Source organism: Anarhichas minor, unplaced genomic scaffold (genome assembly GCF_050575085.1).
Source record: "Anarhichas minor isolate MPS153535 unplaced genomic scaffold, ASM5057508v1 ptg000026l, whole genome shotgun sequence".
In the NCBI taxonomy this organism is placed as follows: domain Eukaryota; kingdom Metazoa; phylum Chordata; class Actinopteri; order Perciformes; family Anarhichadidae; genus Anarhichas; species Anarhichas minor.
This window is the reverse complement of record NW_027466472.1, coordinates 9,000,019-9,013,962: the sequence shown is the minus strand read 5'-3', so window position 1 is coordinate 9,013,962 and position 13,944 is coordinate 9,000,019. Positions and strand designations below refer to the sequence as shown.

Genomic DNA, 13,944 nt, shown 5'->3' with positions numbered 1-13,944 from the left:
TACTTATGTTTCACAAGCTAACAATGTGTAAACACCTTCACCTCAGAGTAAAACATCTATTTTGTCCACCTGAAAACAAACTGTCTCCCAAAGGACTCACATAAACAATGCCCCCCCCCCCAATTTAGACTTGAAAGGGACTCTTCTTAATGTAATAAAGAAGACATTTTTCAGGGTGCAGCAGATAACAGTACTGAGTCTTCTGGGAGATAAAAGCTACGTCTCTTACAAAAAAATATTGAGAAAATTAGTCTGGCCTGAGAGCTTTCTCAGAAACATTCAAAGCATTTCCCTTATATGATAATGGGGTGGTAAATTGTACATATTTAAATGGCTACAATAATGTCTTATCATTCACACGGTACTACTGTAGATGCTAAATGTAAAGGAGTCATAGAAAGATCCTGATAAAATATGTTCATATCATCCATCAAAGGTATAATTTAATAAAAAGGATGACATAAATGATCCAGCTCCACATGACTGTGAAAAGGGCAAAATGAATAATTGATTTATTCATCTGCACATTTATTCTCTGCTTCTTTCAAATCAGGTTTTCTCTGGTAAACTTTCAAGCAACAATAAGGAGACTAGACTAGACAATCCTTCATTTTATTCCAATTATGAGTACAGTAGATCACTATAGGAAGCTAACACAGTATATGCGGTAATCAGTCAACAGCTATGCAACAACCCAGACCAACACCTCCATGTTGGGTACCACACCGTGTTATTGCTAGAGACCACATAACATGTCAACCAAGATGCTTCATACATACATACATTGTCCACTGACATATTTCTCTAAGATGCAAAATAAACAGATTTGACCTCAATACCTGGACATGAAGCTGTTGACATTTGTTTTCATAATTACTATGAGGATTAGGGTTATTATAAAGGCGTCTAGAAAGATGGAAGACATTCTCTGTGGGTGTGAGTAAATTATCTACTGCCTCGCTATGTTGTGAGATGAATTGTGGTATGATCTGAAAAGTAGAAAAAGCAAATCAAGCTGTGAAGATTTACTCATTTTAGCTGAAATATTCATGAAAAGACATCTTCATTAAGGCATCACACCAGTAATCTTCATCTTAATTTTAGTGGTGGGCCTCTTTGGCTCATTAGCATTTTCTCTCAACGCAGACAAACAAGTCAACAGTCTCTGTAGCTGTAAACAGCAACCAGTATTTATGATGAAGCTGTTACATAATATCAAAGTATAGATAATCTAGAATGTGGGATGTAGGATCTTAACTTGTATTAAGAGAGGTGGGTGAAGAGTTTAATCTACCTGTCGAATGGATAGCTCGTGGAGTGATGAAGTCTAACAGTCCTTCAGGATCCCTGTTGGGGAAATTATTTTTTCAACCAGACAGCTTTGTACTTTTATCCCCAGCTGTCCTCATAAACCTTGAGGAAGAATAGTGCACAGACATGCTAATGGCTTACTAGCTGAGAGGTGAAAGAAAACCTTCGTCACATTTGCATTTATGCCAAAGAGAAGACAGGTTCAGTTCGTTTTCACTCAGACAGTCTCATGTGGCAACATAATAATATGCCCGTTTGCTTAATGCTGCTTCATGTGAAGCATTGATTCCTCACTTGGATATGCGTCCTATAAAATGTAACATAACAATTATTCATGTACAGATTCAGTGACAATCAACAGAAAAAATCCCTTAGACAATTCAGCAAAATATTAAGCAAAACGTACGGAGCTCAACAATTAAAAAATACAAAGTTAAACAATCATAAAATCTTAACACCTCAAGAGTCGGCAAACCAGCTGATGTGACCTATTATTATTGTTATATATAAATATATTGATATATTGCTTTATTGAGGATATACTGTTAAAATATAATGCTAAACTTCTGATCAGTAGCTGCAGAAGGCGAGAAAAACCTCACAGCGACTAATCACAATTGAGTCCAGTCTTACAGGAAGGCTTGTTTCAAAGACACTGATGCTCAGTTAAGTCATGGCTCAAGTATCAATCAACTGTGACAAAACTTTGAATCAAAAATAACTGAGGTGCCACATCACATACAGTAAACCTTTATAATCAAATCCTAAAGAGTCTTATAAAAGTCATTCTGAAACAAAAGCACACAATACTTTAGTATACTTTGTCCTGCTTACACTGCATTTCTTCCATCCACAGCTCCTCTATTATAAGGCAGTAATTACAGTCGGGTACAGCAATAAAGCAATAACATAAAAAATCCGTTAAAATCTATTTAAACTGTTTTTATTATTTTTTCAAGTTGCTACTTGCTCCTTGTAACGCTAGGGGCCACTATGGGCATGCGCTTTGATAACAGGACACACACAAAGCTTTCTGCTGAGCCGGCCCTCTTGTCATTCACAGTGCACAGCCACCGTCTTGGTGTGCATTCTGACGCAGCTACTTTGTGAATTTGTGTAAAGTGGGAAAGGAACAAAATGCAAAACACACCGAATCAATCAGACTTCAGTTGAAAACACACAAAAACCTTCAATCATGTTGTTTGTCAGTTTTTCCTGAAGTGAAAAGAAATCCCAACACAAACTAGTTGACGTAGTAATCATGTGTGCATGTGACACACTGTGTGTGTGTGTTTAGTACACAAACCACACCCGAGTGAAACACATGGTTCAATGACACCATCATACAGGCTATGATGGTGTGCATTATCTTTTTAGATCTTCAAAAATGTAACAATGTATTAAATGATCGATAATATCCAACGACAAACATGAGTTGGTGCTGTACTATTTTGAAAAAATATCTAATTGCAATTAGTTTAACTGACATTGCAAATGCAATATGATTTGAAATATTAGAGGGAGTGATCATTTCTAAACCATTATTCTCATTTTCAATGAAAAACATTAAAATGATTGTGGTTTGATTTTTGTGGGGATCTTTACCAAACTAAGATGTTTTTGTTCAGTCTGTAGAATATGATGTGTAGGCCAACACATCTCTGCAGCGTCACATTTAATCTAAAATGGTATTTTGACAAACATTTCGCCTTAAACAAAGATTGCTCCTATATTCCTGCGATTTGAAAATTGCAGTAGGCCATATTGCAATTTTGATAAAATTCTGTTAAATAGTTTGTTGCTGTAATAAGAGTGTAGTTAATAGATATGGTTTCACATATTTCCAACTGTTAGCAGGTCTCGTGTTTCCTGAAGCATTGCCCTCAGGCATTGGGGTTAGGCTTTACGTTAGCGTATGGTCAATTGTTGCAGAGATAACCAGTTGAGGTTAAGGTTTAGAGAAACGAATTATGTGTCCTCATAAATTATGTTAAAAGGACACCTTCTGGCCAATTAGATACGAGTATTTACTGTAAAGGAATGCAGTGGTCACAGATTAAAATTCAGACAAACCATACTTTGTTGGAGGTTATCGTTTCCAATTGGTTGTAGTTTGTATTCATAATTTAATAAGTCACAGGAACAAACACAGAGGACTCAAACAGACGTGCATGCCACTTCAGATATTTTCAGCTGTTACTCAACCAAACGTTGGGTCACATGGTTGATTTATGGTTGGCCTTGAAAGCTCACAGTTGGTTGGGCTACACAACACATCGGCTTGTAGTCCATCTAAAATGGCTGCTACCATTCACCAACCCCATATTTTAATTTCCAATTTCATTTTTACAGCGCCACATGATAACAGAAGTACTCTTAGGGCACTTTTCATATAGAGCAGGTCCAGAGTCCGAAGGCTACTCTTTATAGATCAAAAAGGAGTTGCTTTGAAAAAAGGCCCCACAGCATATTGAGTATGTGACACCAGTGTAAACAGATAATTCGTCTAACTTCATTTAAAACTCACTTAAAGTGACACTCACTGAGCTTTGCAAGTTATTTAAAAGGTTAAGTCCATATGAAAAAAGTGTCTGCAATAAGTGTTATATAATTCATTAAGCTAAAACCAGTCTCAGTATCAATTCAGTAAAGGTGCAGAACAACAGTTAACAGCATTAACAGTCTGACAGAAGAGAATGATACGGTGATCAAACTGCAGTTAAAAGTGCAGGTCACAGTAGTCGCTAATCTGCCTTCGTCTCAGCAGCAGGGGGCACTGCTGCTGAAGACAACAGTCTGGCCCGTTCACCCTGGGGCTCCACTAGCCCCTCTCCACCTCCTTCCTCCTCATCCTCCTTCTCCAGGCCCAGTGGAGCCTGTCTTTGTGCCACAGTGTGCCTGGAGCGGGCCCTGTGCCTTCGAGGGTGGAGGAAGAGTGCAGGGTCTGGCATCGCTGTGGGCTCTGCAGGGCCCATCACTTTCTCTATGGGCACACACTCACGGGCGCGCTCCACTCTCGAAGACGCCCTGGTACTCTTGCGCTTGGGTTTAACCACGGGGGAGGAAGGGGAGGCCCCTGACGGCATCTGTGGAGAAACGGAGTTCTGCTCGGCACCATACTGGGCCCCCTGAATGTTGGCCCGGGCGAGGAGTCCCTGCCTCTGCTGCATCCGCTGGTGGTGCAGTTTCTGCTTGGCAGCATGCAGCTGGAAGGAGAGGTATGCTGCTGCCTCTGTTTGTTTCTGCAGCTCCGTGTTAAGGATGGTGGAACAGTGGCTGCGGCGTTTGAGCTCCTCCAGGAAATGGCGCTCCTTTTCCTTGAGATTGGCTCTGAGGGCTCCAACCAAAGCCCCTTTGTGAGTCAGCTCCTTACGAAACTCTCCTACGGAGCACTCCTGCTCGGCCAGACGGCTCTCCGCGTCCCAACAGCGGTCCTCCAGGAGCTCCTCTTCCTCCTGTAACTCTGACACAGAGATGGACCAGAAATGCAAGTGTTAAATACCTGCAGGAGTCAAAATCAAGAGTTTCCATATATAACGGAGTTTCAATATATAAACTACTGCTACAAATAGGGCTCAAAAATCTTATGATATTTGATTTTCTACATATCGGCCGGACAATTAGTGCATCTTAATCAAAAATATGAAGGCTCTTTCTACAACCCACTGGTGGTCAGTGTTCAACAAAATCAGCCACAGTGTACATAAAACACACACAGCATATACACACTATTTAGTACACGTTGTGTATTAACGCAGAGGCAGATTACTTATTTGTTGGGACATACAAGCTCTAATCCTCACCACATATGACCAAATAGGCTGAAATCAGAGATTGTCCAGATCACATTTTATCAAGGATCCACTCAGTAAAATGATATGAAAGTAGTTCATGATGAGACCAAATCTGAGTATTTGGGGAATCACCAGTTTCCTCTCAAAGTCTGAATCTGCTAATGGTATAGTGTGATGGCTTTAGAGCTGGAGCAAGAAATGACACACATATATGGAAAGGGTTATCTTCATTCTACCCTCAAAGACTACAGCCGGGCAATAGATCAATATTTAGTCATTATTGCGAATCTAAAGATATTCATGATACACACATTTGTCTTTTTAAATGGATGTAACACATTTCTTCCAGAATAATTTCTGAAATACTTAAGGACGCCAGCTCAAAGATCCTACAAATTTGGGGTTGTTATTATCAACTAGACATGTTCACATGTCATTTTCAATACCCGAACAAATATGACAATATGCAAGAGGTGGAGATGAAAACATGAGACAATTAATCATCAGTATTTACACACTGGAGAGAGAAAACTAGCCGGCGTAGATCACTGCTGTTCTTTACCACCTAAAGCAAGGTACAATCATTCTGCACCACTGATACATAACACACTGCACATAAAGCTAGTCCTTGTAATCTGATATGATCTCACATTCAAAATTCTATAACATCAACTAGCGCTGATTTGTGAGAGATAAAACAGAAACTACTCGAGGCCTTCTCTCCATTTGAACTTCAACCTCTCTGCCAAGCGCAGGTTTAACACAGTATTCTGCTTATTGTTCTTTTTTTCCTCCTTTTGCTTCTGTAGACAAAGATTTTGCTCTTTCATTCCAGTAAAATTCCCCTGAGGAGAGGGAGGCATGAATGAAAAGCCAGTGCAGCAACCTCTGAGCTGACTGAGCTGGAGCTTGCCAGAGGAGAAGGAGATTACATCCACAGAGGACTGCTCCGTTGCCTCAGCCCATAGAAATAGGTCAGGTTTGCAGGGTAGGAGAATCCCAAAGGGTGGAGGGAGGTTTGGTGAGTCCTGGAACTTAAAACTGCAAAGCCTTGAATCCATATTAGGCTTAAATGTAATAAGGTGCTTCATACGTTGATAACAACTACAGCTTTAAGGTTAAAGGTGCTATGTATGAGATTGGGAGCATTTCGATTTTCTCTCAACAGCTGTCTACATGGTGACGGCTGAGGCGGCGGCTCGCAGCTAACATTGCAAACAATGACAGAAGTGCTGACAGGGATAGCAGTGTTTACCTAGCCAGTTAGTAGCCTCGGATAACAACACACACAGAGCGAGAGCGACTTCACTCAGTGCTCAGGTAGACATTACTCCTCAATATCTTTCCATAGATAATAGTTGTTTGATGATATAAAGGCAGTGAATCCCGTATATTGCACCTTTAAAGCTGCTGCATCTTATTGCTTTATGATCTGCATTCTTCACTTGCGCTAGCTTTCTCTCTTATCTTTCTGTCTGTATGACTTCCCTTCATCATACTTAGTCGTATTTCATCTGTGATTTTGTTTCTCTCCAGGACGGATCCTCCGAGGGCCGATCAGTCTCAGGTTTTCTGTCGCCCATCACCACACCCAGGTTGAGCTCATATGCTAACTATAGACTACAGTACCTAATGTGATCTTCATATCCTTCCACTCCGCTCTCCCCTCCTCCTCAGCGTCTGCAGCTGACCGCATCCTGCCGCCTTGTCTTTTCCCTTAGTCGTACTCCTCGCTACCGCTCATTACCTCTCGCCTTCCACCTCCTCCTCCTCCTCTCTCCTTTTCCTTGGCTCTACATCGCTCTGGTTCTCAGCAAAGTCTTGTAAGTGGACACCCCCTCTGGGACAATGAGGAAAGACGAGAGCAGGAAAAAAGAAAGAGGACGGATCAATTTGTCAGGATGGGAGGAGAACAGAGGGCCGGGCTGTACTGATGGATCAGGGGATAACCTGTCCTGGAAAAAGAGATGGGGTTTAATGGCTGAGTAATGCAGCTTAACAAGACTACCCCCCTTTGCTTTCTACAACCACACACACATTCACACAGTCTTTTGACTCCCCTTGCTCTGTCTCTAATTCACTGTGACAAAATGGTGCCTATCTTTGCATCCAGACACCACAAACGGTCCTGCAAATTTCCGCTATGAGCCAAATATGTTGAGGCATGTGGTCTTTGCAGCTGTGTTAGGTTCTTACCAGTTAGTGCTTTTGCGACCCCCGTACAGCTGTGACCAACTCTTTTCACACAGAAAAACGAGGAAACATTTTGCAGCCATGATCTGTCCTGTGTGTGGTTTGTCAGAGGCGTCTCCCTCCTTGAGGGTAAGTAAATGAAGTGAGATAGGGATGCGTGGGTGAGAAGAGGGAGGAGGGCAGCTGACAGGGATTCATCCCCTGGGGGATGTGAGGGTTGGGGCGGACAGAAGGAGGCAGAGAGGGGGTGCGGGCGTCGAGTTACGGGGGATTGGGGGTTGAGGTTGAGTCGGGCAAAGACAAACAAGCCCAAGGAGATGCAAACATGTGCGTCTTTCTGTCTCCAGTGCAGACGGAGAGCTTATTCATGATGAAGGTGGGTGATGAAGAAAAAGAGCACAGAAGGGATGTTTTTTTTTAACATACCTATTTGGCTTCTGCCTGGAGGCTTCACCTTTAGATCACTTGTCAACTCTGAAAAACACAAGAGAAAGACAAAACCACAGGAAAGAGCTGTTAAAGATATATATGAATATATAAAAACTCATGAAATAATATTGTTAGAGCTCAAATAAAGATGCTCAATGGTGCTGAAATGTCTTATTAAAGCTCTATGCTTACATTTTCAGTTTGCTGCTGCTGGTTGACATACCAGATGCTCGATGCAGTTTCCAGCACATTTTCAGTGAGCTCATACATAATTGATGAAGCTAAATCTGAAACTTTACATCAAAGACGATGTCCTGTTTCATTACTTGTCACAGTCTGGAGAAAAACGGCAACCTCAAAAGGACTTATTAGCATTATTAGCACTCCTTGCAATCAATATTCACTCAAATAATAACTACTGGCTGTGCAATTGCTTTCAAGAGGAAATGCAAAACCAAACAAATAGAAACCCCAAAAATAGGCCAAGTGAAATTCAAGATGCTTGCCATAAAGCCGCATTCATTACAACAACTGATGTAGCTGAAAAAACAATATAATTTTAACCCAAAACTACAGTTCCACACTGAAACATTCTGCAGAATGACGGATTATAATAAGGTGAAACATGATTTTGTGGAGAACTGATCGATACAGATTTCTCTTGTGTATTGTACTGTGTAGTGTAGTTGTTATTGTTATACCCGGTGTCACGTTGTGCACAACTTTTATCTCTTGCATTAGTGGATGCATCCATTTGTCTTGTACCATAAAATAATAATAACGCTCGATGCTTTATTGGACAATAAAATCATGATTGTATGACTTTTCTTTAGTGGTGCAGGAAGTAGTAATATAGCTGAATGATGTTACAGTGAGATACGCCATTAACATGATTAGGATTATGCATATATTACATGATATGATATCTGGCACATATCTGGTCATTTTTGGATACTAGCTGGATTATATCTCATGTCAGTGTATTATAGCCACTGACGGTTTATGTTATTGAGAAGATCATGTATCAGACTGGTATATGGTGCTTAGTTATTGGCAGGGTTGGATTGTCCCTGATAAAAAACGATATACAGTGTCTCTGACGGGGTTGTGGGGGTTGGACTGCTGGTGATGTTTGGTCTGTCACTTGGATTTTCCTTCAGGCCGGCCGGAATCAGGAAAATCTCTACACTCAGCTTTCAGCACACTCTGAAACACAGAAATACGTCTGTGTGTGTGTGCGGCTCCAGTAATTTCTAGATGAACGTGGCACAGATTTGTCCTATTTTAATTTTCCATTGCCAGAGATATGTGACTGTTCAATCAGCCACGGGTGACGATCGTAAACTAGTTTAATGGCCATCATTTTAAATTGGTAACTCTAATAACACTCGCTTACATAGATGTTTACTTGAAATATAAAGCAGAATCTAAAACAGCAGAAGTGTTATTTGTAGCCTTTCTTCTCCTCTTCCTCTCTCCGTCACACCCTTTCTCCTTCCCTCTGCAGGAAGTATAACACGCCTGCCCATGCTGCTGGCATGAAGAGAGGGAGACAGAGGAGGTGAGGAGGGTGGGATGACAGATAGTAGGGAATGAAGGAAGGAAGGGAGGGAGGAAAAGGGGATAGAGGAACCGCAGATAGACAGCTCCAGAAAGACTCGCTGCTTGCTGTTTAATTTTGAACTGCAAAACATGGGAGACTTTGAGAGGTCCTGTTTTCTAGTTATTATCCTCAATCACACATGAATCACTAATGAAGTTTATTTCACCGCAGGAAGTCGGCTCTAGGAACTATTTCTTAAAAGACAACAAACAATGAAAAGGAGGAGCTCAGCACATTGCATCATTCAGTGTGTGTGACGCTTTGTAGATTCGGCTCATCTCCTCCAGCCTCACTGAGCATCCAAGGTTTTTGTTTCATGGCCCGACCTTGAATTTTGCAAACACATCTCGAAAGACACACGCCTAACTGATTTCTATGGCACACAATAAAAACACGTTATATCAGAGAAAAAGCCCCATTTTTCAAAAACAAGAGGACACAAATTCATTTAGCTGGTCGTTCAACGAGGCAGAAGCGTAAAAGAGCCTTTAAGGTGATGAGAACGAGAGTTTAGAACAATAATAAAGAGGTCAGCAGTTCAAAGTCAGAGCCAATATGCACGGCTACTTCGTCAGCTCAACCTTGACGTATCCTTCCAGGCTGCACATTAGCAAGCTGGCAGCAAACACCCATCGGCATCTGGCGTCACAGCCGTTCTCCAGACTCTTCGTCATCATCACCTCGTTTTATGTATGGGAACCTCGTTGAAACCAACCCCAAAAACTAAAAGAATGACTGCAAGTTACACATGCTGTCAACATTCTAGCGTAAACATGGCCTGAAAAAGGAGACTGCTTTGTTACAGTGAAGATAATTTGCTGCTTACATTTTTTTTACTGGTTAGAAGTGAATGTGGAGGTGAGTGGATTGTTTGGGAATGGCAGCACTTTACCATGCAGTGGAAACAGTGGACAACAAGAGAGCACACAGCGACTAATGACACTGTGAGACAACAGAAGCACTGAAACGAGACCTCACCGATCTATTGAACACACTGCGCTCCTTGAATACTGAGGTGTCTATCAGCTGTTCCCTATACCAGCAGTCAGAAGAGGAGTTGAGAGATTCAATCATTGCTTGTACAGCATTGCGTTTGTCCCTGTAGCCTATACTTATTTTCTATGCATTATATTATAGTTGCTGAAAAAAAGAAAAACAACCGTACCCCGTCGTGTAAGCACGTCTCTGAGCACCTCGGTTGTCTTTTCTTCAAGTCCTTATAAATCATCCGTCATATTTTTCCTTTACCTCATGACGTTCTCCATCGAGGTCAAGGATGAGGGGTCAGGGACAGACATAGTATGTCATTTTTTGGACTGTCAACCGCAGCCCAGTTCTCAGATCTTTGCACTTACTGTCAAAACTACATATGGGAAACCAGCATTCAGTTTTTATGCACAAGATATCTGAAACAAACAACCAAAGAACTTGAGGTCTGCTGCAATTCTCAATTATATTTCATCAGGGCTGAAGACTTTTCTGTTTGCCTCTGCATTTTATTAAATATTAATCTGGGACCATGTATTCATGTCTTGCATGGTGCTGTAATTCATGTCCCGTTTTATCCTTTTGATTCTATTTTATCTTGTTTTTATCTTCCATTATATTATTAAATCATATCTAAATGTGTCCTTTATATTAACTTGTGTTTCTTTTCTTACAGCTCTTGGAATTGCTTTGTTTTTTAAATGTGTTTTACAATTAAACTTTCCCTGCCGACTGAAAATCAGCCAGGGTGCTTGGTGACCATTTGATCTCACTTTGCTTTCGAAAAACAGACATTTGCCTGCAAAACCTTTTAACGGCTTTTCAATCTGGGTTGAGGGCATCATTAGATGTAAAGATGTTTAGCAGAAAGAGTAGACGGTCTCGTGTGTTTTTAGTGAGTGTGGCGTAATAATGTATCTGCATATGCAATTCCACAAAACCTTTGAGGAACGTGGAAATGAAATGCTGTGTTGTAGTTTGTATAGAAAAACACTGGTAAGCAGATTCATGACTCCAGCGGCTACAGGACAAAGATATTTGTGTCGATGAGGAATATGTTTGCTTGTTCGGACAACAGTATTGTTTCAATAATTTATTGTTTCAATTATTTCTCGAAAGAAAAAGATTTTCTTTTTGAAGGTTTGCCCAAAATTTGTCTTGTTTTCTTGGAGCTGAAAGAACTCATAAGCATTACTTTATTTATGTGGACAAAAAGAAACATTTAGGCTGCCTTTCTCTACACCATCACACACACACCATCACACACACACACACACACACACACACACACACACAGCTTTATTGACCAGATGTGATTGTGCAGCAGAGCTACAAAGTGATGGAGGGGGTTGTTCTCTACAAAACAAACCCTAACCCCCCCTGTATTAGTTTACCACAATCCTGTTCATATGGATTACTGAAGATATGGGATCTATGGATTAATTGTGACGGATATGTTTGAATGCATCTCTCTAAAGTTGTACAGTATTTTGTGTGTGACAATGAATGTGTGTGTGTGCAATATGTGGCTTATATACGTGCATGCTTGTGTGTGTGTGTATTTAGTCACATCGGGAGATTCTCCTCCACTCTGAGGAGACAAAGCTGCCCACCCCCCCCACCCCACCAATTTCAATATTCATATTCACTGATAGTAAAAGGATAAGGAAGGCCTCCAGGGAATTAATGAAAATCAAATTGAGCATCCTCCCAGTTATAGTAATGCAAATGTGTGTGTGTGAGTGTGTGTGCGCGTGCGTGCATGCATGTTTGATCATGTGCACCGGCTTGCTTGATTAAATGGACGGCATATCCATTAGGCCCGAAACAGGAAATGATGCAATCTACAAGAATTGTAGCATGACATCACCGTGCAGTCATTGATTGATGGTGCAGACACACATCATATGAACAATGAGGCCTGTGTGCACACGGGGAGACTTAGGTTCTCTCCCCGAGATGAAAATGACAATAACTGCACTACAGATCGAGAGCGGCTTATGTTCCTTTGAAAATTAAATATTGATCATGTAGTCCGTCAAATGAGCTTCTGCCTGGATAGAATCATATCATAAAGTGTAAAAACCTAATTAAAAAAGGCCACAAAACTGCCTTCTATCCACAAAATACATCAAGCAAGTAATTAAAACTCTCTGTAAATCTTCTCTTTGAGGGTCAGTGGGAGGGGTCCTTGCTGATTATAGCACCAAAAGGATCCTTCACATAAATATGAGCTCATTAGCGCTGAAGATTTGCTGCTTTTCTTTCTCCTACACTTCATAGACTAAAGAAATTGTAAATTAGCAGATAATAGTCACACCATCATGGGTGTAAGTTTATGGAGTGTTATTTTACATTTCGGGGGTCACATGAATGTGTCTTGGCTCCCTCATGCCTCAAGTAAGATCAGCAGCAGTGTGTCCCTCACCTGTGCATCGTTTCTGCAGGGAGAGGATCTCCAGGTGGAGGCCGTGCAGTAAAGTGAGGTGCTCCTGCCGGAGGAACACCACGCTCCTCTCCACGCTCCCCATCTGCCGGGACAGGCTGCTCTCATCACCCATGGCCGAGTCTGGAGGGACAGAGGGAGGAAATCAGAAGGATGGGACCCACAGATATTTTACCACCAGCACCCCCATCGCGTCCTCTCTTCAAGAGACTACCTTTTCCAACTTCCTATCACGCTGTAAAGCTTGAACTGAAGCTGCTAAATGTCACTTACCCTTACAAGGAACATTGCTTATTTCAGCCACAGAGAGAGGGAGAAGTGCAAGTTCTGAATTGAGGTCATGTGGTGGCTATAAATAAGGTATTGATGACCACAGAAATCAGCAGAAATGGGAGAAAACATGCACTTCCAGTCAGGATGCAGCTACATCAATTAATTAAGCCTTTGCATTATATCTTAAGCCGAATGGATCTGCTTACCCTTTATAGCGTGTTAGGTGCCAAAATCTACTAAATATGATTCGCAAGCGTTATGAAAACGTCCTCCGATCCGCGCATGCTGGCCTCCAGTGCTGGTCCAAATCCTGTCGGCTGCGGTTTTTACCCAAACACATCTTATCTGAAGCTTCAAAGTGCTTCTGAGCCGCATGTGACGACGTTTGCTTAGAGGGCGGAGAGGCTGGACAGCTGCGTAAAAATGCAAAACCCCCGCGATGCGCGGCACGGCGGTGCTCCGGCGGAACCGCTCCTCGTCTTCGCAACACGCAGCATCGTTAGGAAGAGGATGTTTTCAAGTGCGTCGATACGAAAGCCCGCGAGGCAAGTGCGCAGTCCATCCTCTCAACACGCGCACCCTTCCTACTCGCCCATCGACGGAGACGTCGAGCTGCTGTGGACTGAGGCTGAGCGAAGGGAATGATGAAAACAAGCCACCGGGAGCAGAACACGCGAGAAGATCGTACGACAACGTGAGCAGGACAGCTGATTGGAGGGACCAGCCCGAAGCAGCAATACGTCGACTGTGAAGAGGATCAATACAAAGCAAGCGCGTGTGGGAGTATACAGCCTACAAAGGAAAACACACCGGGGGAAAAAAATAAGAAATAAAAACTGTGACTTGAAAGCAAACATTATTTTCTTGCTGTAAATCTGTCACATTGTTTATTTTCTGATTCTATACAA

The 13,944-nt window shown here is 41.8% G+C and overlaps 1 protein-coding gene and 1 long non-coding RNA gene across 3 annotated transcripts; one reads left to right on the top strand and one right to left on the bottom strand.

Annotated features, from left to right (window-relative positions):
* Nucleotides 1-3,430: 3,430 nt before the first annotated feature.
* On the bottom strand, nucleotides 3,431-12,878 carry ccdc92ba (coiled-coil domain containing 92Ba). Of its 2 annotated transcripts, XM_076101073.1 has the most exons (3): nucleotides 12,746-12,878; nucleotides 7,725-7,772; nucleotides 3,431-4,774 (listed from the first exon to the last, which is right to left on the bottom strand). In XM_076101073.1, the coding sequence occupies exons 1-3, from the start codon at nucleotides 12,876-12,878 to the stop codon at nucleotides 4,056-4,058; spliced, it is 900 nt and encodes a 299-aa protein (XP_075957188.1). In that variant the 3' UTR covers nucleotides 3,431-4,055. The 2 variants fall into 2 exon arrangements, with proteins under 2 accessions (XP_075957188.1, XP_075957187.1); XM_076101072.1 differs by lacking the exons at nucleotides 7,725-7,772; nucleotides 12,746-12,878 and adding an exon at nucleotides 6,735-6,843.
* LOC142959682 (uncharacterized) lies at nucleotides 7,369-13,872 on the top strand. Its single transcript, XR_012956236.1, has 2 exons — nucleotides 7,369-7,427; nucleotides 12,765-13,872. It is a non-coding gene; the product is annotated as an uncharacterized LOC142959682 (long non-coding RNA).
* The last annotated feature ends 72 nt before the right edge of the window (nucleotides 13,873-13,944 follow it).

Excerpts from the sequence above, each read along its gene's own strand:
- ccdc92ba (XM_076101073.1), bottom strand. The coding sequence starts at position 12,878 with ATGGGTGATGAGAGCAGCCTGTCCCGGCAGATGGGGAGCGTGGAGAGG. Across the intron at positions 7,773-12,745 it reads CCTGCAGAAACGATGCACAG|AGTTGACAAGTGATCTAAAG; the intron begins GTGAGGGACACA and ends TGTGTTTTTCAG. Across the intron at positions 4,775-7,724 it reads TCCAGGCAGAAGCCAAATAG|AGTTACAGGAGGAAGAGGAG; the intron begins GTATGTTAAAAA and ends TCTCTGTGTCAG.